The 23,907-nt window shown below is 50.3% G+C and overlaps 11 protein-coding genes across 11 annotated transcripts; 6 read left to right on the top strand and 5 right to left on the bottom strand.

The window, feature by feature from the left end:
* Positions 1-127: 127 nt before the first annotated feature.
* V8C40DRAFT_268086 (Alpha/Beta hydrolase protein) lies at positions 128-1,479 on the top strand (the record flags this gene model as incomplete). The annotated part of the gene is made up of 2 exons (XM_083219929.1): positions 128-391; positions 598-1,479. 2 exons carry the CDS (start codon positions 128-130, stop codon positions 1,477-1,479), a joined length of 1,146 nt encoding a protein of 381 aa, XP_083070871.1.
* Positions 1,480-1,536: 57 nt separating this feature from the next.
* Positions 1,537-3,953, bottom strand: V8C40DRAFT_251031 (WD40-repeat-containing domain protein). The gene is made up of 3 exons (XM_083217105.1): positions 3,628-3,953; positions 3,336-3,504; positions 1,537-3,268 (listed from the first exon to the last, which is right to left on the bottom strand). The coding sequence occupies exons 1-3, from the start codon at positions 3,663-3,665 to the stop codon at positions 2,072-2,074; spliced, it is 1,404 nt and encodes a 467-aa protein (XP_083070870.1). The 5' UTR covers positions 3,666-3,953; the 3' UTR covers positions 1,537-2,071.
* Positions 3,954-4,178: 225 nt separating this feature from the next.
* On the bottom strand, positions 4,179-5,868 carry V8C40DRAFT_251026 (uncharacterized protein). The gene is made up of 3 exons (XM_083217104.1): positions 5,420-5,868; positions 5,142-5,366; positions 4,179-5,085 (listed from the first exon to the last, which is right to left on the bottom strand). The coding sequence occupies exons 1-3, from the start codon at positions 5,608-5,610 to the stop codon at positions 4,518-4,520; spliced, it is 984 nt and encodes a 327-aa protein (XP_083070869.1). The 5' UTR covers positions 5,611-5,868; the 3' UTR covers positions 4,179-4,517.
* A 1,923-nt stretch (positions 5,869-7,791) lies between these two features.
* Positions 7,792-8,061, bottom strand: V8C40DRAFT_268084 (uncharacterized protein; the record flags this gene model as incomplete). Its single annotated transcript, XM_083219928.1, has 2 exons — positions 7,792-7,910; positions 7,998-8,061. The coding sequence occupies 2 exons, from the start codon at positions 8,059-8,061 to the stop codon at positions 7,792-7,794; spliced, it is 183 nt and encodes a 60-aa protein (XP_083070868.1).
* Positions 8,062-9,439: 1,378 nt separating this feature from the next.
* V8C40DRAFT_251021 (AMMECR1 domain-containing protein) lies at positions 9,440-10,882 on the top strand. Its single transcript, XM_083217103.1, has one exon. The coding sequence runs from the start codon at positions 9,573-9,575 to the stop codon at positions 10,557-10,559; it is 987 nt and encodes a 328-aa protein (XP_083070867.1). The 5' UTR covers positions 9,440-9,572; the 3' UTR covers positions 10,560-10,882.
* Positions 10,883-11,197: 315 nt separating this feature from the next.
* V8C40DRAFT_58848 (P-loop containing nucleoside triphosphate hydrolase protein) lies at positions 11,198-12,259 on the bottom strand. Its single transcript, XM_083223169.1, has one exon. It carries the CDS (start codon positions 12,058-12,060, stop codon positions 11,266-11,268), a length of 795 nt encoding a protein of 264 aa, XP_083070866.1. The 5' UTR covers positions 12,061-12,259; the 3' UTR covers positions 11,198-11,265.
* Positions 12,260-13,212: 953 nt separating this feature from the next.
* On the top strand, positions 13,213-13,999 carry V8C40DRAFT_58830 (uncharacterized protein). The gene has a single exon (XM_083223168.1). It carries the CDS (start codon positions 13,295-13,297, stop codon positions 13,712-13,714), a length of 420 nt encoding a protein of 139 aa, XP_083070865.1. The 5' UTR covers positions 13,213-13,294; the 3' UTR covers positions 13,715-13,999.
* Positions 14,000-14,047: 48 nt separating this feature from the next.
* On the bottom strand, positions 14,048-15,704 carry V8C40DRAFT_251018 (FAD-dependent oxidoreductase). The gene has a single exon (XM_083217102.1). The coding sequence runs from the start codon at positions 15,410-15,412 to the stop codon at positions 14,285-14,287; it is 1,128 nt and encodes a 375-aa protein (XP_083070864.1). The 5' UTR covers positions 15,413-15,704; the 3' UTR covers positions 14,048-14,284.
* A 959-nt stretch (positions 15,705-16,663) lies between these two features.
* V8C40DRAFT_251017 (pyridoxal phosphate-dependent transferase) lies at positions 16,664-19,099 on the top strand. Its single transcript, XM_083217101.1, has 4 exons — positions 16,664-17,210; positions 17,266-17,553; positions 17,614-17,658; positions 17,723-19,099. Exons 1-4 carry the CDS (start codon positions 17,133-17,135, stop codon positions 18,845-18,847), a joined length of 1,536 nt encoding a protein of 511 aa, XP_083070863.1. The 5' UTR covers positions 16,664-17,132; the 3' UTR covers positions 18,848-19,099.
* Positions 19,100-19,318: 219 nt separating this feature from the next.
* V8C40DRAFT_281014 (RNA-binding RNA processing protein NOP9) lies at positions 19,319-21,999 on the top strand. Its single transcript, XM_083221511.1, has one exon. It carries the CDS (start codon positions 19,368-19,370, stop codon positions 21,744-21,746), a length of 2,379 nt encoding a protein of 792 aa, XP_083070862.1. The 5' UTR covers positions 19,319-19,367; the 3' UTR covers positions 21,747-21,999.
* A 636-nt stretch (positions 22,000-22,635) lies between these two features.
* Positions 22,636-23,666, top strand: V8C40DRAFT_251013 (uncharacterized protein). The gene is made up of 3 exons (XM_083217100.1): positions 22,636-23,374; positions 23,425-23,487; positions 23,549-23,666. Exon 1 carries the CDS (start codon positions 22,786-22,788, stop codon positions 23,275-23,277), a length of 492 nt encoding a protein of 163 aa, XP_083070861.1. The 5' UTR covers positions 22,636-22,785; the 3' UTR covers positions 23,278-23,374; positions 23,425-23,487; positions 23,549-23,666.
* The last annotated feature ends 241 nt before the right edge of the window (positions 23,667-23,907 follow it).

Genomic DNA, 23,907 nt, shown 5'->3' with positions numbered 1-23,907 from the left:
TCGTTTGGAAGTCGCTGCTACTACCTCTCCTCCCAGGAGTCACTCTTCCGGCCGTGTACAAGTAACCCGATCCCTCCATAACGACACCGACAGGCCGGTTCCCAATTGGAGATTCCGAGACATCATTATGCGGCTCATCACAACTACCACGCTCTTGGCATCTATTCTGGGCCATGCTTATGCCGACGATGGTGTCAACAGCCTGTCAGCGGCTTCATCCGAAGTAGCGGCCATTCGTACCTTTTTCTACACTGGCGGAGGCTATGCAGACGATGGAGCTGGTGGACACATCTATCGCGAGCAGATGTACGTCGAAAGGCTTCAGCCGGCCAAGGGAGTCAGCCGAGCAACGCCCATTGTCTTCATCCACGGCCAGGCCCAGACAGGCACAGTAAGCCGCTTACATTTCTGTATACATAATCATCATCCTGCATCTGCCACTCGTATTGCGGCACGGGCACTAGCTACTGCTGCTACTCTGCCGCTCCGAGCTGAGACGAAATCTTGTTATTCCTACGATATGCTAGCTCTGGCAACCGACCAACCCCTGTACAACGACAAGAGAATCTCGCTAATTCATGACTCGCCTGCATCTAGAATTTCCTGAACAAACCTGATGGCAGTCGAGGCTGGGCATCCCAGTTCCTCGACCAAGGATATGAAATCTACCTTGTTGACCAGACGCTTCGAGCGCGTTCTCCGTGGCAGCCCGCCTACATGGCAGCCTTGCCGTCTACGTACTCAGCTGAGATAATCGAGCAGCGTTTCACCGCCGTCCAAAACTACAATTTGTGGCCACAGGCCGCCTTGCACACGCAGTGGCCAGGCAATGGCTCCATGGGCGATCCCATCTTTGACACTTTCTACAGCTCCAACGTCCAGTTCATTAACAACGCTGTCTACCAGCAGACCACGGTTCAAAATGCCGGTGCCGCGCTGTTGGACAAGATTGGGAAGCCTGTGATTCTCGTTGGCCACAGCCAGGGCGGCATAATGCCCATTGTCATTGCGGATGCTCGTCCCAAGCTCACCAAGGCTTTGATCCTGCTGGAGCCCACCGGGCCTCCTTTCCGAGAAGCCATCTTCAGCACTACTCCCGCTCGTGCCTGGGGACTGGCTGACATTAAGCTCACCTACTCACCCCCTGTCACCGTTCCCGCAGTGGACCTCGTGCAGCAGATCTATCCTGCTCCTGATGTGAACCATACCGATTGCGTGCTCCAGGCCTCTTCGCCAGCGCCACGAAAGCTCTCGAATCTGGCTAGCAAGCCTATTCTGTTTGTTACTTCCGAGTCATCCTATCACGCGCCTTATGACTACTGCACAGTAAGCTATCTCAAGCAAGCGGGCTGCAATCAAACCACCCACCTTGAACTTGCAAAGGCGGGATTTCACGGTAACGGTCACATGTTTTTCATGGAGAAGAACAGTGACCAGATTCAGCAGACGATACAGAGTTGGATTGCCAGGCTGCCGTGAGTGTAACATCATGAAATAATTATAGAATGGATTGCTTCGGGCTATACAGAGTAAGACGTCATGAGCTTTCATGTCATGTTGATTAGACATTACTGCAACTTCTACTATAAATTGACGTTATGAACATCAACGCTATGCGGCTGAGTCGTAGACCCCTAATCGCCTCTGAAAATCACACAAATGTCTAATCAGGGGTACGCATACATGTATCTGGTGACAGGAGAAAGACGACGTAAAACAAAAGCTAAAAGGGTACAATTATACGGCATATTCGAAATGGCTTGCAATGAACTTTGTGGTAAATTTCTTTGGCTCCCCCGCTCTTGTGCTCTCTCGTCCAAATAACCCCCCCTTCTAGTCCACCCAAAAACCCAGTCCCACGCTCAGCTAGCCAACTCATCAATTATATAACACCGTTGGAGCGGTATTCAGCATCCGCTCCCCTCCGCCATCTCCATTTGTGTATGTATGTGCTCGTTGTAGTCGTGGTTTTGGGCTCGTCATTTTCATGACACGATGGGCATGCTAACTGGATCGGCTCTTCACCCTTTAGCTTTCCCCCTATACAGCTCCCCCCTGCCTCTGTCCCTCCTTAATTTGCCCATATCTTGACGGTCATGTCGACACTACCCGTCGCAACAACACAGCGTATTTGCGCATCGGATATATCTAATGCAGCAGCCGCCGCTCTTCTAGATGCGCTGTCGTTATCATTATTCGCTGTGCCGTTACCCGTAGGGTTATCTTTGGGCTTCGCTGGAGCCCATCTCAGAGAGGTGATGAAGTGCTCGTGGGCACTGGACAATGTTCTCACGCACTTTCCGTCTTGGCTGAGGTCCCAGCATCGCAGCGACTTGTCGTCTGCTACGGAAAGCAGATACTTGCCTCCAGGATGAAACATGACGCCTGAGACCCAGTTGTCGTGACCGACCAGGGTTTTAATACAGTTACCTCTGGCATCCCAGAGCTTGATCGTCTTGTCTCTTGACCCAGTCGCCATGAATTCTGATGTACTGGTCGCTGGCGGAGGCTTCTTTAGGCCCGCTAAAGCAGCCAGATGCTCATACGCGGCAGGGGGTGCAAAAGCACAGCAGCCGACGACGTGCTCATGGCCTATCAAAGTGACTTTTGTCTCGGGATTTGCAACTGTGAGTTCCCACAGCCTGCCAGTATGATCACCACCTGTAGACAGGAGGTAGTTTCCGTCGAGGGATGGGCACACATCTCGCACCCAGCCCGCATGCCCGTTCAGTGTCTTTACGCAATATCCCGTGTTGGCGTCCCAAATCTTAAGCGTCTTGTCGCCGCATCCGCTGACGAGCATGTTGCCTGAGGAGAAAAATCCAGTGCCGCCAGAGGGGATGAAGCGTACTGCGCTGACGCTGTGTTCATGGCCTGAGAGCGTGCGTATGTTCTTATACCCGTCTGCCGGGTCCCATAGCTTAATCGTCGTGTCGGAACTGCACGAAGCCAGCAGGATGCCGGTCTTGGGGCCGCCGTAGTCGAGGTCTAAGACTGGTCTTGTGTGTCCCTTGATTGTCTGCTCCAGATCACCGAGCTCCCAGTCCCAGACCTTGATGGTGCAGTCCTCGGAGCCTGAGGCTATCGACGTAAATCTTGGGTGGAAGGCAACACAGGTGACGGACGCCCGATGCGATTCGAGTGTATGTCGTGAGGGGGCTTTCGGAAGCCAGGAGGCGGGGTCCTTGTTTTTCTGTGAGAGCGACGAGGGTGTCGCGTTGTCAACCTCGGACTGAAGCTCCGCGTTTCGAGTCTCAAGGTCCATAATCTGGGGTCGCAACGCCTGTTAGACAGCCGTCGGGTAAGCGCTGGGCAGCCAAGGTGAACGGACATGCCTTTTTCTGTAGCCGGACAATACTCGTCCATTTCTTCTCTAGCAGAGTCTCATATTTCTTGGTCATCGCCGCATCGAACACGTCTTCCCCAAGGTCGAGTTCCTCCCTGAGCACTGAGGCGGTATTCGCGAGGTTGTTCGCCGCGAGATACGCTATAATCGACTTGTGCCTACAAAGAAGCCTCACGGTTAGCAAAGGCCGCTCTGATGTCTGATGTCTTTTGTCTCAAGCTTCTCTCTCCCGTCGTCCTGTGCCCCTCCGCCACCCTTGTAAACAGTGGCCATATACCTACAGCTCCTCGGCCTGCCGGGCGGGCAGTGTTCGACTCATGGTGACGGTGTTTGGGGTGCGCCTCTGGCCACGCGTCAGCCTTGCGCAGCTCTAGACAATGGGCTAGAAGCCGCACTCGACGCTCGACATGAATTGGTTGGGCGCGTTTCGAGGAACTACCTAGGCGGTCTGGGCGAAGGTGGGATGGTGGTTTAGTTCAAGTGGGAACTCGTGGCGGCGACTTGGTGCTGGCGCAGCTACGAAGCTCTGGGAAACAGGCGGTAAAATCCGAGGAGCACGTAGGAGAGGGAAATTGAATCTCGCCGAGATCAATCCCCAGATTCAATCGTCGCCAATAAGGAATTGCGGATGCATGTACTTGTACTGTGCTTTTGAATTCATGGCCTCGATTCACGTGACCCGAGTCCCAGCCCAATGATTATGGTGCATCTTGAACGATCTCTCAAGTGGGCTCTTTAGCTTAGCTAGAATGCCGCTTCCTTGTTACGATATAATATGCGCGAGTAAACAGTGCCCCAATTTTCAGTAGGTAGGTTCAGCTGCCTTTTAAATCAACTTTGTTTCATATTTTCGACGCAAGTTCATCGTCAGGTTATTGAACTCATGCTCTCGCCAAATAGCTGTACGAGGCTGTTTCAACCCCCCTTGTAATTCTATATCCTTATATCCAGTCCGACTCTCTAAGTTCATAGTAACATCAATATCTCCGCAAGTTCCGCCCATATCAGAACGCCAGACCATGTACACCACCATATGCGAGGGGCCAAAATTCCCTCCTTGACCCGGGTATCTTTTATTTACCTCCAACTAGCCTCTTCCACGCCCGTGCTGAGCTTGCTGCTCGACCAGTTCTGTTACCTGGACCCTTCGCCCCATCTCCTGTTGTTGCCCTCACTTGTGTGAATCGCGTACCAGCAAAGTCTCATGGTCCCGTTTGGTATCCTTTGGCACTTCAACCATCTCGCCCTCCTCTTCTGGAACCGAAACCAAGACATGGTCGCTGGTGTAGCTCATGGTCTGCGATATACTTGATCCTCTTGAGCGGGAATGGATGGCGCCGATTGCTGTCAAGGAATCTCCCAAGGGCGTGTCGCTAGGAGGACTTGAGGGGTCGAACTTATAGCCGCCCGAAGTCTTGCGAACCATGTATTCGTCGAATTGCGTATCTCTCTCGTGGCTATAGCGCCTCGGTCTTTGCTCCACTGGTGGAATGAGGGTTGGGTTCGAGAGGGATCTTCCGAGAGATCCAATGCTGAGACGCTCTGATCCAAGGGATCCCCGCTTGTCTGTCGAGGTTCGCAATCCTGTCCGGCTTGAAAACGAAGAGTATGATGTGTCGCCATCCAGTCCATCGTTGAAGCCGTATGGCTTGACGTTGACAGGGTGAGAGTAGTCGTCATACTTGGACAGCCGACGGTACGCCATGATGGCATAAATGGCAAGCGAAATGGCAATGACCCTATCCACCTGTCAGCTTTACAAATTCATGACTCTGCTGCTGAACATATTGCCTACAGTAGCAAGGCGTCCATGCCAAGTCCAACCAGAGAATAACGAGCATCGCTTCGTTGCACATATATGACTACGTCAAGAGCGAGGATGGCAGATGCGCATGCCAATTTGACGACGTGCGTGAACAGCATTGTCCATGGGGTCAGCGACTCAGAAAAGTATCTGGCAATCTCGAAGATGGTGCAAAGCGCGACGACGGATGACAATGCGACATTGGTAGCTTCCCAACTTCGAATCATCAGTATCATATCGGGTTGGACCCCCAGGATATATGGACTTACACATATTCGATAACGGGAGCTTTACCGGCCTTGTCTCGAGCTTCAAAGTGATGGATAGTGTCGCCAAGTCTCCATGAGAAGAGTCCCAGCATTCCAAAAGCCAGTGTCAGCTGCAACGACCAGGCTGGGGCAAGCAGCAGCAGTCGCCATTTTGCACGCTGGAACTGTGCTTGCGCTCTGTGGCTGGGCATGGTTTGACGTGCAGCTTATAGCTCCTCTATTTGAACGCTTCAACCTATGGTTGGAGATGCAGGAAAGCAGAAGAAGTGTCGAGGCCAGCTGCTGTCTATTAGGGCATGTCCGTCAAGTGATGGATGCTTTGCTTGAGTATGGTAGGGCTGTTAGGCTCGCAGGTCAGCAGCTTTGGGTCCTCAAGCCTCTTGCGATAGGCGGGCTACCACCATTTTATTTATTGATCGATTATTTATTTAATCATCTTAAGCCTCATCAAGTCTGCCCTGCGGCCCAGCCCCAGCTCCCACTCATTCGAGCCATAACAAGGCGCAAATCCCCACCCACAATATCAGAGACCGCTTGTTTGAAGACGCTAAACGTGGCTAGCCGAGCCGCCCACGGCGCCTCATCCGTCCACCAGACAAGATGGTGACTGAGCCACCGCCGTCTCACGAACCAAGGAAGGACTTTAGGATTTGTCTACGGACTTGGCAGCCTATTATGTGGACACCTAAACGCGCGGGGGACCGGGGCTTTTTGCGGCTGAGAACAGGAGCTGAGCCTGCTTCTCTCTATTGGAGACACTAGGGATTATCCTGTGCCACGACAAGTCAAATAACGCAGCCCCAAGCTTCAATGGCCCTCGCCAACGAAGCGAAGAGCTGCATGAGCCCGAACCCATTCACACGCAGATGTGCTTGCTGGGTGGGCTCCAGCTGGTACGAGTACAGAGTAATATTCCTCACGGACTTTAGGAGGACATCACGCCATTGGTAACTAGGCGTAAGCGCACCTATTCTGTCTCGTCCGAGTCTCGTCCGTCCTCTGCTCAAAGGAGCTCGCTATGGAGCAGAGAAGCGTGAGATTCTATTTTTGCCTGATCGAAGTTGCCGGGCGACCCAAGGGTTAAAGCGATCGTCCGCATTCGGTTTCAACAGTCGAGGGAATGTTTACTGGACCAATTGCATGTATGTCAGCATTTAAGATGCGCGGGATGCAGAGTCTCAATGGAGCCAAATATTCGAGATCGAACCCACCACTTGGCTCCGGCACCCAGGCTGACATGACACCCTTGCGGGCTATTTTGGGCACCCAAAGTGGAGTCGTTCAGCTCATAGTTGAGCCTTGATTGGCAACAGGAATCCAGACAGGCGGTGGAAAAGCTCGCAAGTTAGGCGTCTAGTTTCTCACACGGATGAGAGTCCCTGTACGGGGTGCATTGCTACAGGCAATACTTGTACACGTAGTATTGAGTATTGAGTATTTACAAAGCAACACAGGGTGTGTTTGTGATGCCAGCACCAACTGCCAACAGCAATGTCATATGAGAATCCTCCAGACTATATTCCGTGCAGGTATCTGCTATGATACAGATCACTGCCTGGAAATGAAACTGCTCTGGGGACTGTCAGATGGCCTCCCCCTTTCACGAATTAGGTGCAAGGCACTAACTACCTAGTAGTAATTTGGCATTTACATCCGGGTATCTTCATATCCGTTAATTTTTTTCTATTATATGAGAATGTAATCTGTTTACATATACACACAGTATACGGCGTCTAGATCGCGAGTACTCCATACTCGGTTGCCGGCGGATTCACAGCGTCTCACCGAAGTCGTGTTCCTGAGACATAGAGGTATGTACATAGCACACACCAAAGATCCGCTGCGGCCATCCGCTTAATCTTCCGCTTAAGTGTGCTCAGCCACAGCACATTGCTACGGAACTGGTTTCTATTGGAGTCGCTCTAAATTAATTTGTTGTTTCTTATTCCCGTTGGATCGACGATAGTAATCACTAAATACTAAATACTATTCTTAAACTGAGAAAGGTGGATACTGACACCGATGTTGAGGCTCTGCTTACCGTGGCCGATGGGTATGAAGTCTGTAATTGACCTCTGCTGGAGTTCCATAACGCGTCTACGACGTCTCGTCACGAGATTTATGAAATAGCCGCCCAAATATATGAAGAAAAATAACGGCACACCCCTGACGAGGTGCGCCGCTGTATTGAAATATTGTTCACACCCTAAGAATAACTATTCACTCCCCCCAAGTGTACATTCGTTGGCTCTCCTTGCACATTCCCCTTCCTTTTCCTAAACAAAGCGATATACGCATATTACCAATGCACCCTAACTGTATCCCAACCCTAAAATGATTCGTTTGATGTTGTTGCATGATGCCCAAGCCCTTTAGTTGGGAGCGACGTAGACGTCCTCGGCCTTGAAGGGAATCACATTGCCAGAGGCGTCTGTCATAGCAGGGACGTTGGCAGGGATGTTGTTGGAAACAACGTCACGCTTAGCAATGCCTATGTAGGAGTTAAAATCCGGATTCATATACCGAGAACCTATATAAAGGATATATTTTGTCTAGCAGGGTCTCAAGGCTGACATACCTGCGGGGGCGGCGGCAACGGCAACGGCGGCCAGGGCAAAAACGGTCATGATAGAGAACTGCATTTTGAATGATGGAAATATGCTTTTTTATCGAAAAAAGAGAAAAGGATCGAGAAGAAGAAAGAAGCGATTGAAAGTCGACCGGCGACAAGAGTCAAGAAGATAGAACCGAAAGAAAGTAACACGAGGAGTGAGTGAAGGATGCTTGAAAGGAATGAAGAAGGAAAAAAAAGAGACAATCACGAAAGGAGGGCAGACGAACGTTATTTGTACGAGGTCGCGCTCTTGCTACGAAACATGTCAAACGCACTACGCTCCTTGTCATCGGCAAGACGGAAGCATCTCAAACACGGGCGATGTGAGGCCCGAAACAACAGCTCCCAAAGCGCAGCGACACTTGGACCCCGTCCAATCTAGACTGCGGGCAAACACTTGAACAGCGGCAACGTGGGGAGGCGCCGCTGGAATTACAACGCGGCGAAAGTATGTAGAGCAGGGTATCGAAGCATGAACTTGCGGTCGAATTTGTTTCGATCAGAGCCTTGACGGAGAAAGGGGGCAGCGGACCTGAAACGCAGGCGTGCTTCAGGATCCCTCATCCGAGCCGGCCAGGGCCAAAATAAGAAAAGAGGGCGATTTACGCCAGCGCGTAATGAGAATTCCGGTTACAAAAATGATGAATTGAGAAACAATAAGGAAACAGGATGCGGATTTATGGGGTTGCAGTGAGTATAAGGCGACGAATCTGGGAAATGAAGCTGGGGGATATTTGTTGTAAGTCACAGCGTGCGCGGATCAAATGCCGATTGACTGTCTTTACATGGTAATGGTACTCGGTAGGCGACTAACTCTCGAGTAGAAAATATATGTCATAAGTAAATTTTGAAAAACATGAAAAAATGAAGAAGAAAAACTAGAATCCAATGATATCCATTACATACTTAACAGCATGATGCTGGGCTAGAAGCTTTTCTAGCATCAATCACAGGCATTGGAGGACCCTTGCCAACAGCGACATACCCCCGTCTGGATTGTTTGTTGCTGACATCTGTGGGGAGAATGGGAGACAGATGAACCGCTGCATGGGCCAAATCAAACATAGAATAGGGTAACTTGGTAGATTAACAAATGCACTTCTTAAAAAACCATGCACTTCATACTGCCGTGCCAAGATAACAAACAGGACGAAAATCATCTCCTGGTCACGGGCGGTTGAAACGCAAGCCGAAACAGAAACAGAAACCAACGGAGCGTCACTCCCCGCGGTTGGTTTAGTGCGGGCACTTTGATGTCAAAGACTGCATGCGCCACACCAATCCGTGCGCTGCGCCCCATCCTCCTCAATGGCCAGCGTGGCTAGTGCTCGGAATATCTCGTCATGCAAGGCACTCGGACTCTAACAGGAATCCTTCGACTCCTCTTCCGCAACCAACCTTGGATTCCTGTTCAGCCACCTCAGCCAGGCATCGCGGGGTATTTCAGTCATTCCAGGTGGGGGTGCTTGCTCGGGAAGAGCGCCAGCACCGCCAGCCGGTTTCCGAAGTCCTGAATCACGAACTCATTCCCCCGTTTGCATGTGCTTCTACTTCCCCGCCTTGTCTTGCGGGTGGGCTTTTGCTTCTCCCTTTGCTTTTGCCTCTGGTTTTGTGGTTCCGATCCTCTCTCTAGTCAACCAAGTGGCCCCTACTGATCCTCGCCGCCTCCTCTGGCCTCTCGTGACATTATTCTCCCGTGCCTCTTCCGTGTCCGTGTCTCCGCTGCAGCCCAGTATGGCAACCGTCGAGCATTGTGTTGTATGTTTCGAGGCTCTTGACGCCGACCTCAACAACCGCAAACCCCTCTCCCTTGAACAGATCCAGTCTTCGTGGGCCGCATACAAGGCCAGCTCCGCTTCCGTGACCGGCCCCTCAGAGGCTCCCTTGAACCCGGCCCTCCGGCGCCTTGCTGCCGACGGCGTCTCGTCCTCGTCGTCCTCGTCGTCTTCTACGTCGCTCTCGGCAGCAGGAGCTGCCACTCCCGCAACATCCACATCCTCCCTGCCCGACACCCCGCCAACAGCGGCTCCTCTGTTTGTCACCTGGAACACAGTCGACCCAGATGACGACGACGTCTCCCTCCGCGGCTGCATCGGCACCTTTGAGTCCCAGCCACTGTCCGAGGGCATTCATGAATACGCCCTAATCTCCGCCCTGCAAGACACACGCTTCAACCCGATTTCCAAGCGCGAGCTTCCCACACTCCAGGCCGCTGTGACACTGCTCACAGACTTTGAAGAGGCGGACGACACGCACGACTGGGAAATTGGCACTCACGGCATCCGAATCTCCTTTTTGGATCGCGGCCGCCGCTACGGTGCGACATATTTGCCTGATGTAGCACTAGAGCAAGGATGGACCAAAGATGAGACACTGTTTAGCTTGATCCGCAAAGCAGGCTGGATGGGCAGCCGTTCCAAGTGGCAGGACCTGGACGTCAAAGTGACTCGATACCAGGGCAAGAAGGTCAGCCTCAACTATCCAGAGTTCAAAAAGTGGAGGGACTGGGTCCAAAGCAAGCAGTAATGAAGGCACCATCTATTATGATATAGCTCGGCCGGGCGTTCTAATAGACAGAGAGGACACACAGTTTTTCATTGGGTACTGGTATTATGTGGGATTATTTGGGACGGTAATGGATGATATACAACGAATCTTGCGGCGCTTATAGACGTGTGTCGTGCAAGGAAGAGTGGAGGAGACGATTTTCCCAGCTCAGATTTTCTTTACTTTGCTTTTTGATACATCATATGCTCCTTTTTTAATAAAACAAGAATCTGAATCGTTTACATCGGGAACCGAAAAGAATGAAGACTGATGATTATATTTCAGAGACGCAAGTTCACAAGGCTCTTAAGAACACCTTGATATTTGCTTCGAGTAATTAAGCCTATGAAGAGGCAATATGCTGCATACACGTGAAACTTTTTATACATGACGCTTTCAATAGTAAAAATACAGACTCTTGTCCACCAAATCTCCACTCGCGATGCTTTTTATTCCATATCATATTTCTCCCTGACGCCCGCCATACATATCCATGGTATCTGTGAACAACGACAAAGAAAACAAAGGAGAATACGCCCAGTTGTGTAAGCAAATAGCAGGAATTCAGACACTGAAAAAGGAAAACTATTAAAACGGAAAACGAAAGACATTGGCTCTTTTCTTCTCTTACTCCCCCTTTCCCCTTCTCGTTTGGCATCCGACCTCATCATCGTCATCATATAGCCTACCAACAACGCAGCTTCTTCCAGAAACCACCTTGTCCGCGGCCAACTTTGTCTCCACTGAGAATAGGGCCGCGAACTCCTGGCCCGCGCTTCTCGTCCTCCTCAGTGCCAGCGGGCAGGGGAGTTAGCGGCTTCGTCATGCCCCGCGCGCTCATCTCGGTGTTGTCCAGGACGCCCTCCTCTGCGAGGCGACGGCGCTCAACTACACGTTTGACGATAAGGGCAAACGTCTCCTCAATATTAACCTCAAGGCGAGCGCTTGTCTCCATGAAGCCGGAGCCGTGCTTGCGCGCCCACTCGAGACCCGTGGCGGCTGGAACGGTCCTGCTGTCCTGCAAGTCGCACTTGTTGCCGGCGACAATCTTGACCGGTGGGACGGTGCGGGAGCCGGCGCCGGAGCCAGTGTAGGCCGGGCTGATGCCGGCGGCGCGGGCTCGCTCAGCATTGTCGAGGCGGACCTCAGCCTCCATGTCGATGAGCTCGTCAAAGTGCTGCAGGGCATCGAGCGAGTCGCGCGATGTGATGTCGTAGACCATAAGGAAGGCATCGGCGCCAAGATTGGAAGACGCCCACATGCCGCGGTACTCTTCCTGGCCGGCGGTGTCTGTGAGACAAAGGTGGTAGGTGACACCATCGATGACGCGAGTAACACTGTAGTTGTCCTCGATTGTAGGGTCGTAGTCGGAGGTCCAGGCTGAGCGTACAAGCCGCAGGGTGATTGAGGACTTGCCACAGCCTCCATCGCCGCAGATGGTGATGGAGATGGGCACGGGGGTTTGTGTCTGTGCTGCCATGGCGAAGGATGTTGTGCGCTTGCTTTGCGCCGAAGAGGGGGAGGAAGGAGAGAAGTTTGCTTTGCTGATTTCCGGTATAGGTAGACCACCTATTGAGAACTGAGCCGAGTCTCAGTTTTGAAATATCGCGATGCGATCTGATCTATGCAAGCGCAAGAGAAGAGATTGAGGGCAATGTGCTTTCAGAGGACAGGGTGTCGTTGGCGTGGGCAGACGAAATGTGATATTGGCTCGAGATGCAAAACCCAGAACATGCAAAGCAGCGTCACAATTGTCCGCTTACTCAACTCAGAACTCGCTCGCTCGCTGCAGTAAGAGAACGGGAAGCAGGTATGTAACAAAAGAAGCAAGAAATTTTGCTGAGCAAAAAAAAGATAGTTTGCGCCAACACGAGAAGATGGGTGTACTCGTACGCGAGACCGCGTTCTGGATCGAGCAACAAATTGGACGAACCAACCACCCAGCTGGCAGCTATCGCGGGCTAGACACCCTCGCAACCCACTTTCGCCGGCAGATAATTGATGAGAGGAGAAAATCAAAGGCGGCCGACAGGGCCTGCACCGCACCTAGCTTAGTGGTAAGCAGGGCAATTTGTCAAAGGCGGAAGAGGGCAGGGATTTCGCGAGAGCTATGGGCGTTGCCGGGTGTTGGCGCCTGTGGAGGCGAAATTTTGCACGGCCGAGAGAGGACAAGGTCCGCCCAGGGGCCCGGGGGAAGCGATGCCAGGGATCAGGGGATGCTCGTGGCAGCTTTGGATATTGGACGATTGCTAGGGCACAATGCGAGCTGAAGATTTACTGGTACGGCTATAGAGCATGCATCATGCAGACAGACATACATCAGGGGGGAGGGTCAAAAAAATCATCGAGATGGTGATGATATGGAGTGGTGAGGTTTTAAGGTTTTGGTTTTGGGGTCTTGATGGTGCTCACAAGGACACGCTACTGCGAGTACTTGGGACATACAGGTATAGAGCAAGCCGTGGCAGAGAGGGGGACAAGAGAAAAAAAGGATCAAATGCAACCTGAACGCCCGCGGCCAGCGGAGAGGGATGCAGACCAGGGGTTCTGATGATGGCATCTCCCAGCGCGGCTTTCTGGCTTTCTGCATCCCCGGGCAATTTCGCTCGTCGCCGATAGGACAGGGTCCGGAGCTGCTAGGCGAGAGACACTCGGGGCACGTCCCCGCCATTGTCCAGTGAACCTTAACGGGGCCTGTAGGGAGGGATTGGCTGATGAAATGCTCCGTGTGTGGATATGGATATGGGCATATGATGCTGGTGTTTGGCGTGGTGGTGGTGAGTTGCGATGGGGGAACTCAGGGCGTCATTTCCAACCATGCAGGCTGGGAGAAGAGAGGGGGGAGACGGATCCTTTGCGATAATTCAGGTAGGTGGCATTATTGCTGCCATTGTCGCCTTGTATTACCTGGTTTCATCTTTCACAGGCTGACCCTTACAGTATTCCAGTCGGCGACATCTGGTGGCTGTGCGGCGCTCGGCGGTTGTGGTTGTGATACCGAACCTCCCTGCTGCATACAAACAGCCCACGACCTCGACATTCTGGCCAAACGGAGCACGGGCACGGGCTCCAGCACTAGCACACGCTTGAACGTGCCCGCCCGTGTGGAGCTTCAGGGGGCCTGCAAGTCATGAGTCTTCTGCATCATCGAGCAGATGCCGCAGTCAAAGCACATCGCCCTCGGCCCTATCAGAATCTCATCAAGATGATGCAACGCTGATATTTGCCACCACTAACCTATTCCACGCCTAGGTAAGTTGGTAGGTTGCATTTATGAGGGAGAGGAGGGGAAGATGGACGACATGGATGTTACATCTAGATAATTGAGAGGACAAGACTCCAAACGAAAAATACTGGATCGTGGAGGCATAATCAAAGCACATGAGCCACCTTGAGAAACGACTGTTTACGGGTCATAGCTGGCTGACATCCATGTTTCCATAGAGAAAAAATTATCTTTGCGTATTGCAACATTCTTCGTCAATTTAATAAACCCAAGACAAAAAGCCTGGTCTGGATATTACCACAACTCCAAAAATTTCTTACCCTACAATATCTAGGTAAGAGGCTAAACACTTATATTTGCTCTACCCAGTAAACACAACAGATACACGGACCGATAAGATGTATACTACTTCACAGTCATGTCATTTCCATGCAGCCATTTCGTCAAAGAATGATATGGTTGTTCAGTAGCCTTGAAGCTACTCTCTATGCATGACAGCAATAGCTTGCTCACTTTGGCTAACCCCGTCTTTCCACGCGGGATATCGAGATTTGTACCAAGTTGACATACCCCCTTGTCCAAATTTTGAAATGCACTTTGCAAGCTCCATGCCATCATAGATGGCATTGTTTGCACCCTCGCCGCCCAGAATGGGCTCTGCATGAACTGAATCACCTATAAAGAAGACGCCCTTGTTTGCAAGCGTACAAAGTTCTTGGTGACTGACAAGGACTGTCCGCATAAGCCAATGCAAAACCCGTTCCTTTTGTAACTTCTCTATATCGAAAACTTCTTTGAAAGGCTGGTCTAGCCCATGGAGCCTTTCTATCTCATCGAAGAATTCCTTTGGGATATCCATCGCATCTGATACTGGCCTATTGGGCCGGTGAAGCGGATCGATGGGGCTTCTAGCTGGCCGCGAAAATATCCAACCAATGCTCACAGAGTCTGTCTGTTGCTCATTGACGGACAGATTTAGGACCGTGTCGCCTTGTTTCATCCTAATAACGTTGGAGCCTTTAAACGCTGGAGCATAAAGACTGTCGTAGAGAGCACGGTCTACCCGTCGTTTGCCATTAAAGACAGCATAGGGAAGAACGTTGAATGACGTACCCGGGGAGAGAGACTTTCGAGTAATGGAATGAGGTCCGTCAGCTCCAATAATACATGTGCTCTCCAGTTTCTCCCCATTTTGCATGTGAAGAATCATCCCTGAAGGTGCCTCTTCCACTTTCTCGAGGGAGTTTTCCCATTGGATATCAAGCCCTTCGCAGAGCAATTTCTCAAATTTACCGCGATGAGCGCGAAACGATGTTGATTTCACTCTCCTAAGAGAAGCAAAGGATCCTGATTCGATGTTGCCGCTTCCACCCAACAATCCGTCCACCGCTATGCTGCGTCTGAAGGTAAATTCGTCCATGCCTAGGATGTCCAGAAGAGGCATATATGACGGAGCATGGAGCGTGATTCCGTAATCATGACGGGGATTTGAGGGCTTTCTCTCGTAGAGAACCGCAGGGATTCCATATTTGAGCAGACAACGGCCGAGGGTCAGTCCTCCGATTCCCGCTCCTATGATGCGGACTGGTGTCTGTGGTAGTGTCATAACGTGTCACTGCGAAACATTTGAGTTGTTCTCGCAACTTGGATAGAGAGCGGGGGACAGAATTTTGACAGCATGATTTGGCTGTCGGACATCTGGACCGTGCTTGCCCGCGTGCACTGTTGTTTCGATTCACAGAGCGAGGCAAGGCTCCTGGGATCGGCTACTAGAGGTATGCACACAAATCTTCGCATTATTAGTGCAAGTATACGTCTGATCAGCAGACAAAGAGAGAAAACAAGGGGGAACACATCAACACGCTGATCAATTTTCAATAAACACTCTGTAAGTGACTCGATACAAATGACGATCTAAATCGGAGTTGCTTGTGAACAGTCATTTAGCTACGGGGAATAAAACGTGGGGATACACGAGCAGACATGCCCCACAGTCCACCGCATGTAATGTCGTGTATCACCGTCTGCTGGGATGATGGTAATGGTTAATTAAAAGAGCGGCGGCAGTGTTGATTCGACTTGGCTGTTTTATTTCACCTCGTAGAACTGGTATAGCGCTTTCATACTGATGTGGGACTTGTCGACTCTATCAGATGTGATGTCTTGGTATCGGGTTATTGGAGCGGAATCTGCAAGCATTCATCAATTACTGTAGGTAAAATGAGGCTTTGGTAGTCATGGCGAACAACTTTGCAGCCATTGATCGTCATACCTGGAATTGCGTCATGGCTGGTTGCAATGCAAGCTCATTTACGAATCATCATGCAGTAGAAGTATCCCAATTTATTTCCTTGACTAGCGTGATGCAGCCTGATATTCAACACAGGCGAGCCTTTATGCTTACGGTGTAGATGCCTTTCTCTTTTGAGAATTGGGCTGCGATATCACTGGTCGCCTTATTTGTTCTGTTGTCTCACTGATATTGCGAGAGGCTGAAGCTGAGATGTTGTCATCTCCCCGACAGGCAACCTCATCGCTACTTATGCAGCTTATTACCCAGTACATGATTCAGTGTCTTACTCGCATTTATATCGATGATGGCCAAGCACTGAAGCCTCGTACCGAGGCACTCTTACAGTCTTCAGGCAGGGCTGTTATCATCACAAGTCATTTTTACCAGCGTCCAACGCGATCCACTGGCACGGCAATTGGAATTCGGAACATCGCTTCAAGATTGTCCCTGTACTTTGGTAGTGTGGGTTAGCCGGTGTTAGCGGCGTCTTTAACCGCCAATTACCAAGGGTATCGACACATCCGCGCAGCCCCAAAGTGAGAAAAAATTCCCGACAGGCCGAACGACAAGCCGAAGAAAAACGACAGACGGCCGCTCAATGGCGCAATTGGTATAGCGATTCTGCCGAGAGGCTAAAAACTCTTCGGACGCCCATTTTCACCTGATTTTGAAGGCGTGCTTTGGCTGTCGATGCGGTAAAGACTCGGTTGACTATTTTTCCCTCAATTTTCACCCTAGTGCTGATATAAGGATCTGTCTGCGTGGGATATCAATCTATGATCCTTCTCTTCGTAGAGACATTTGGCCGAGATTCGGAGCCTTGTATCCCTCGTAAGCCCTGTGAACTGTGACAGACAAGGTTTCCATTTTTCCTGACTTGATTCTGTCATCTTTGTTGCCTCTCTTCGAGTGAGGCTGAGCGATTTAATCCAAGTAAATAAAGAGGGTGGCTCTTTTTGTTATCTTAGTGTCTACGCTCTTGAACTTTTTTTCAACATCATTTTCCCTCTCTGGCTCCGTAAAACCATCCACCATGACCGCCACTAGCAACGGTTTCATCAGCAACGGCGGACCTCAACTCCAGCTTAACAGGGCTGTGGAGACGGCCGATGTGCGTACATGTTTTGGGTCATTTGGACCTTTCGTTCACTAAGTCTTTCTTATAGCTCTTAGAGTCTGTTCAGCAGCTCATTATTCCCTTCATCAAGGCCGCCGATGATGCTGCGGCCCACAAAGCTACGGGGAACCTGGGGTTGAATGCCAATGGAGAGCCTCACAATGTCTTGATTGACTCAAAAAAGCCTTCGGACCTCGTTGCCAGGTTGAAGTTCCTTCTCCCAGAGGAGGGACTAGGCAAAGATGGCCTCCTGCAGGGCATTGAGAGGCTACTCAAATACAGCGTTAACACATGGGATCAAGGTTTCATGGATAAGTTGTACGCGAGTAATACACCAGTATGTGCTAACATTGTAAGAATGGCTTATGAGTTCAAAGTTGACAGAAAATTGTGCTAGGTGGGAGTTGTAGCTGATCTCTTACTGTCCGTTTTGAACACCAATGTAGGAGACCCCTTCCAAGTTGTGGTTCAAAAGTTGTGGTTCAATTATCCTAACAATTCTCAAGCTACATGTTTACCACGTCTCTCCAGCGTTGACTATCATTGAAAAGACGACTACTAAGGCATTCGCCAATCTGTTCGGATTTGACGGACACTTTGCTGGCGGTGTATCATGTCCCGGTGGCAGTGGATCCAATCTCACATCTCTAATCGTAGCTCGCAATACGCTATACCCTGAAAGCAAGACGGAAGGAAACGGCAAGCATGATTTCGTCGTCTTTACAAGTGCCCATGGCCACTATTCCGTGGAAAAGGCCGCAATGACAACCGGCATGGGCTCATCCGCCGTGTGGGCGGTTCCTGTGGACGACGAGGGCAGGATGAAGCCAGAAGCCCTCCGGGAATTGGTTTTACTTGCTAAGCAGCAGGGGAAGACGCCGTTTTATGTTAACGCGACGGCCGGCACTACGGTCAAGGGCTCCTTTGACCCGTTTGAAGACATCTCCAAGATTTGCAAAGAGTTTGGTCTGTGGATGCACATTGACGCAAGCTGGGGCGGTAGCGTCATCTTTTCAAAGGCGCAAAGTTGGAAGATGAAAGGCTCGCACCTGGCCGATTCGCTGACTGTTAACCCGCACAAGATGCTCAATGCACCGGTCACCTGTTCCTTGCTCCTGGGCCCGGATATGCGTATCTTTCAGCAGGCAAACAGCACCTCTGCAGGATATCTCTTCCACGGAAGCGACGATGGCGAAATTTGGGACCTGGCTGACTTGACGCTGCAATGTGGCCGGCGAGGAGACACGCTCAAGGTTGCCTTGGCCTGGCTATATTATGGCGCCAACGGATTCGAGCGACAAATCGATCACGCTTTCGATATGGCTAGCTATCTATTCAAACTTCTGCAAGAAACCGGTAACTTTGTCATGGTTTCATCGTATCCTACACCCTGTCTCCAGGTCTGCTTCTATTCGGCTCCTGGAGGCCAGTTGCCTTCTGACAGCAAGGTGAACACCGCCAGAACGCAGCAGATTGCTCATGCACTTGTTGGCAGAGGATTCATGGTTGATTACGCTCCGGGTGACCACGGTAGCTTCTTGCGTGTCGTGGTCAATGTACAGACCCTGGAGGGGACCGTTGAAGGCCTCGTCAAAGCCATGAACGAGTTAGCACAGGGAATTCCCCTATGAAGCAAGGGCCATATCATCCCTCAGACATAGACGGCATCCATTAGATAGATTCTCAGATTGTGTGGCCCGATCTGTTTTCCCATGTACTCTGTACACTCACACCGACGATTTATTGTAAGAAACCATAGATATTTTCGACACAAATTTACACAGGCATTTGATCCAAGATCATCTTCAACACGAACAATGGCATTCCTTCTCATTCCAAAGTTGTAACATTTTTAACAAAAGTATTAACAATTTATAACATACTGATTTATATATATATATATATATATATATTTAAAAAAGTTATTTTCCCAACATTTATTACTACATCATCAGCTGCTCCTATGGTTGACATATTCTCGCGATTCATGCACCTATTTTCCCCACTTTGACGTTTTTCGAACCCCTGCCAATTGCGCTAGCCACGATAAGATCTTATCGGTGATAATCTTCGTCCAAGAAAAAAAAAGTTCCAAAGCTCATCGCAGCTCTCTACACCAAGCAAATTGTCCACTGTATTACCACCGACACAATGCCGAAACCACGAACAAAACGAGGAGGCGATCGCGATGAGCGCAAGAGGAAGCGATACGACGACACTGAAGCGAATTTCGATGCCGACACCAAGCGCCAGCGTCGAGATGACGAAGGCGACGGCAACGATTACGGATATGGTGACGAAGAATTCTCACAACACCAAGGCCATGCCGGCGAAAGGGAATTCTTCGGCATGCTGGCTGATGACGAGCAAGAGTACTTCCGACGAGCTGATGAGATGCTGGAATTGAACCAATTCCCGACCCCCGAGGAGCGAGACATCTTTCTGCAGAGCGTCTACCGAGAAGCAAAAGGCAAGGAGCTCAAGGTCGCCAGTAGCCAGTCTTGCTCTCGATTGATGGAGCGACTGATACAACTCGCCTCCACAGCCCAGAAAAAGCAATTGTTCGAAGCCTTTGGCGGCCACTTTTTGTCGCTGGTGCAGCACCGCTTTGCTAGCCACTGCTGTGAGGCGCTCTTCCTCCGATCTGCTGGTGTTGTCACGCAAGAGCTTGCTGGTTTTACCGGTTTTGTGATGGATACCAAGGGTGCAGATGTCGATGCGCAGCAACCTGAAGCTTCCATGGAACATCTATTCTTGGCGACACTAGATGAGCTTGAGGGCAGCTTGGGTTATCTCATCACCGACCGATTCGCTTCACATACCCTGCGAGTGTTGCTACTAGTATTATCCGGCATGCCTCTTGAAGAACAGTCTTCGCGTACACTACTAAAGAGCAAGAGGAAGGAGAAGATTACAGTTGTTGGATCTACAGCAGCAGATGCGCAAAACCACGGCAAGCGAGCAGTGCCGGCATCTTTTACCATGGCAGCCAACAAGATCATGCGAGATTCGGTAGCGGGAATGGATGCCACTGGAATCCAGGTCCTGGCCAAACACCCCATTGGCAACCCGATTCTGCAGCTCATCCTGGAACTTGATTTAACGCTCAACAAGGGTGAGCCCAAGGGTGAGGATGGGAAAGCCGACGATGCTTCCCCTTCCCTTCTCCAGCTGCTTCTCCCCGACGCTCCCAGATCACTGTCTGATGGCTCTTCTGCTGCTTCCGAATTCGTCAACGGCATGATATACGACCAAATTGGCTCGCGACTTATCGAAACGCTCGTCGCGCATGCGCCGGGAAAGATTTTCAAGGCTCTTAACCAGAATATATTCCTACCCAGGATACAAGGCTATGTCCGTAACGACATCTCATGCTACCCTGCTATCAAGGTACTTCAACGGCTGGGCAAAGATGACCTCGCAAAGGCTGTCGATCAAATTGCGCCGACTATTCCCCAATTAGTCTCTAAATCAAGATATAACGTCTTGTCGACTCTTTTTGAACGATGCGCGGCTAGAAACATCAATGATGAAATCAAAAAGTTGATAAAAAGTTTGAAAGAGGGATGCGGCAGCCAACCCGCCGATCTAGTCATGACCTTGTGTTCATTTTCAGCCAGCGAAGAGGAAGAGAAGAAAAAGAAGAAGGACGTACAACAACTAACCAAGAACGAGTATGCCGTCCAATCTCACGGCGCCAATCTACTTACCACTTTGCTCTCAATACCCGGCCCATCAAAAGGTGTTCAAGAATCAATCAATGCTCTGCCATCCGACATTGTCCTCCGCCTCGCCAATACGTCTCTACCAACCGTCACCGTCCTCACTACCGCCATCAATACGCCGTCCACCAACTCCATTTTCCAAAAGAGTCTCATAAACACATTGATGCCACACATATCCGACCTGGCAACATCTCAGTATGGCCACAACCTTATCAACGCCATCGCTGAAATCCCTAGCAAGGGTAAGGATTGGAGCATCCCTCAGCACATGAAGGATAGGATCATAACCGCCCTCGGGGCGCACGAATCCCAGCTGAGGGAGTCATGGATGGGCAGGAGCGTCTGGCGGACGTGGAAGGGAGATATGTGGAAAACACGGCGGTTTGACTGGAAGAACTGGATGAAGGAGTTGGATGAGATCAAGGCCCCAGCTGCGGCTGCGCCTAAGAACAAGGGAGAGGCCAAAGCGAATGGCGAAAAGAAGGCTGTCAAGGACGACGAGGATGTTGAGCAGATTCATGAAAAGGCTAAGGACGACGAGGATGTTGAGCAGATTCATCAAAAGGCAGACGAAAATGAGGAGGCAACCGGCGGAGATGGCGACGAAAGAGAAGAGAAGACGGAGAAAAAGGAGAAGAAAGAAAAGAAAGAAAAGAAGGAGAAAAAAGAGAAGAAAGAAAAGAAAGAGAAAAAGGAGAAGAAAGAGAAGAAAGTAAAAGAAGATGGCGAGGAACAGGAAAAGAAGAAAAAGAAGAAGAAGAAGTCAAAGAACGAGGATGTCGAGATGGCTGATGCCGAAGAGTGAATCGACACACCGTCTTTGTAGACCGAAGCTGTCAGCATCTCTTTGTTTATAGATACCTACCTCTCTTAGAAAAAACTTAGTATATCTCGCGTACCTACTAGGTAGTAGACAAACTTTCATTGTGGTTTTGGGTGGTAATGAAAGGTGCCGCCTATCTGGATAGTTTATTTGTAGCCCAATAGATACTGAGTATTTAGATTTTTTTTTTTTTAAAAAAAAAAACAGGATATCGAACGTCCAGCACATTCAGATACTGTTCAGAGATGATACTTAAACCCTTAGCCGCTCAACTTAAATATGCATTCCATATTGAACTACTTGGTGCTGGCAGCCAAATGGACTCGTCTCGTTTATAATTTCAGTCCCTCCTTCACTTCGCTCCGTTGAGGTTTCCTCGAAGCAAACCGACAGATACCCGTTCCATCCCGTTGTGATTAAACGAGCATTGTCACTTTCGTCTCAGTTATCCTTTGGTTGGCCGGTTAATGACTTTTGCAAACTGATCAATAAGTGATACTTCTATCTGCAACAAGGAACCGCGCATATTCTCCCGACGCAACTTTCGGGACCTTGGCATCATATCATTAACTCCGTAGCGTTTTACTTCATCAAACGCATTTGGTTCACCATTTCATTCGTCATTCCGTAACAGTACCATCCTATCCATAACATAAATATAGTGAGGCTCGTCCCATACCAATCTCGTCCCCGAAGTCGCAGCTTGCTTCCGGTTTTTGTTTCTCCTTGTCCATGACTAATCTTTCTCAGGCATTTCTTTCGGTATCTTTAGCGAACAACAAGAAGGATGCCTCGAAAGGGATACGATGTAACTGGGTGCGCCCCAGGTACTCCCGCCGCCGAAGCCGCGGCTCGGGCCAGGCAGAGGGCTGCCCCTGGAAACCGCACTCCTCGTGCCGGAACTCCTATCGATCCGACCCGCCACGATGGAGATGATCAAGAGACCCCTCGAGCTTCTCGGACTGGTGTCTTCGCGGGAGTTGTGCCTGGTGGCCCTCCCAACTACCCCCAGACGAACGTAATGCAGGATGATCCAGCATTTCAGACTCAGAGATTCCTGCCAAGACAGGAGCTGTTCCAGAACCCTTTGAACGTCAGTTCAATTCAGGCAGCTAATAATCTCATGGCGAGGCCCATCAGTGGTCCGCATGGTCATCCTGTTCCTTTCCAAGCGCAGTCGTCGATATTTCCGGGAGTTGCCTCGACAGCTTCTACAGGCCAAAGCGTTGGATTCGTAAACGCTCCAGCACAGTTCAGTATGGCCACCTTTGGGACTGCCGAATTCGGAGCACAACAGCAGGGGCAATATTTGGATAACAACCAGTTCTATGCTTTGCCCGCCAGCCAGCATGGAATCCAGAGTTTTCCCATGTCCCATCCTGGTCCAGAATCGTTTGTCCGCTACCCAGCGGCTGGAGAAACCGCGCAATATCCGGCACCAAACACCAACACTGGGACTTCAGCAGCTCAGAGTCACGATGAAGACACCGAGATGACCGGCACCAACCGCTGAGAGAAAGTGAGACAGAGTTTTAGAATGTTCGATGATACAGCTTTGCTGCAAAAGAGTACGTATGTTATCGTTTTCGTACGGCTGGGGCCATGAGATGCTGATGCTTTATTAGTCATGAGTCAAGCCTGTTATTTCAAGGTATCATACCGAGTTTAGATGTTCCGTAAGAGAGAGAGAGCAAGATAAAAGCCGTTTGTCAAACAATGGTAGCTTGCAGGACATTGTCAGTGCTGCCATCCCTGCCCGGCTGTTTGCTTTGTTAGAGTCTAACCTGGTGAATAGATATATTGGAGAGGTCACAGAGAGACCATTTCAAGGATTATGAAGAGGTTTCATGAATGTGCTTTTAGAAACTATTAGAGAGACGGTCAAAAAGGGTACGCGAGCGGAGGAGAGAGTCACTAATGTAAAATTAAAAGATGAGCTCATCGATTTCCTGCTTGGCGAATGTACATGCTTGCATAGGTATATACCTGAGGCATCAATTGTTGTTATATCAGCACTAGGATGGGGCAGGCAGCACCGAGATCAATGATAAACTTGACCTATAGGATAGAGAGAAACGGAAAATGCTTTTTACCATAATTGCTATCACTTGAAGCACCTACCTTAGTAGTAGGGCAGTAATAC

Source organism: Trichoderma camerunense (genome assembly GCF_050948025.1).
Source record: "Trichoderma camerunense strain CBS 138272 chromosome Unknown V8C40scaffold_14, whole genome shotgun sequence".
NCBI classification, from domain to species: domain Eukaryota; kingdom Fungi; phylum Ascomycota; class Sordariomycetes; order Hypocreales; family Hypocreaceae; genus Trichoderma; species Trichoderma camerunense.
This window is presented reverse-complemented; position numbering and strand designations above follow the sequence as displayed.

Bases quoted from the DNA above. Each gene is read 5' to 3' on its own strand.
- V8C40DRAFT_251031 (XM_083217105.1), bottom strand. From the start codon at position 3,665: ATGAGTCGAACACTGCCCGCCCGGCAGGCCGAGGAGCT. The intron at 3,505-3,627 runs GTAGGTATATGG...GCTTCTTTGTAG, and splicing joins GCCCGGCAGGCCGAGGAGCT to GCACAAGTCGATTATAGCGT. The intron at 3,269-3,335 runs GCATGTCCGTTC...TTGCGACCCCAG, and splicing joins TTGTCCGGCTACAGAAAAAG to ATTATGGACCTTGAGACTCG.
- V8C40DRAFT_251026 (XM_083217104.1), bottom strand. From the start codon at position 5,610: ATGCCCAGCCACAGAGCGCAAGCACAGTTCCAGCGTGCAAAATGGCGA. The intron at 5,367-5,419 runs GTAAGTCCATAT...GATGATTCGAAG, and splicing joins GCTCCCGTTATCGAATATGT to TTGGGAAGCTACCAATGTCG. The intron at 5,086-5,141 runs GTAGGCAATATG...ACAGGTGGATAG, and splicing joins GGCATGGACGCCTTGCTACT to GGTCATTGCCATTTCGCTTG.
- V8C40DRAFT_251021 (XM_083217103.1), top strand. From the start codon at position 9,573: ATGTGCTTCTACTTCCCCGCCTTGTCTTGCGGGTGGGCTTTTGCTTCT.
- V8C40DRAFT_58848 (XM_083223169.1), bottom strand. From the start codon at position 12,060: ATGGCAGCACAGACACAAACCCCCGTGCCCATCTCCATCACCATCTGC.
- V8C40DRAFT_58830 (XM_083223168.1), top strand. From the start codon at position 13,295: ATGAAATGCTCCGTGTGTGGATATGGATATGGGCATATGATGCTGGTG.
- V8C40DRAFT_251018 (XM_083217102.1), bottom strand. From the start codon at position 15,412: ATGACACTACCACAGACACCAGTCCGCATCATAGGAGCGGGAATCGGA.
- V8C40DRAFT_251017 (XM_083217101.1), top strand. From the start codon at position 17,133: ATGACCGCCACTAGCAACGGTTTCATCAGCAACGGCGGACCTCAACTC. The intron at 17,554-17,613 runs GTATGTGCTAAC...AAATTGTGCTAG, and splicing joins TGTACGCGAGTAATACACCA to GTGGGAGTTGTAGCTGATCT. The intron at 17,659-17,722 runs GTAGGAGACCCC...ACAATTCTCAAG, and splicing joins TGTCCGTTTTGAACACCAAT to CTACATGTTTACCACGTCTC.
- V8C40DRAFT_281014 (XM_083221511.1), top strand. From the start codon at position 19,368: ATGCCGAAACCACGAACAAAACGAGGAGGCGATCGCGATGAGCGCAAG.
- V8C40DRAFT_251013 (XM_083217100.1), top strand. From the start codon at position 22,786: ATGCAGGATGATCCAGCATTTCAGACTCAGAGATTCCTGCCAAGACAG.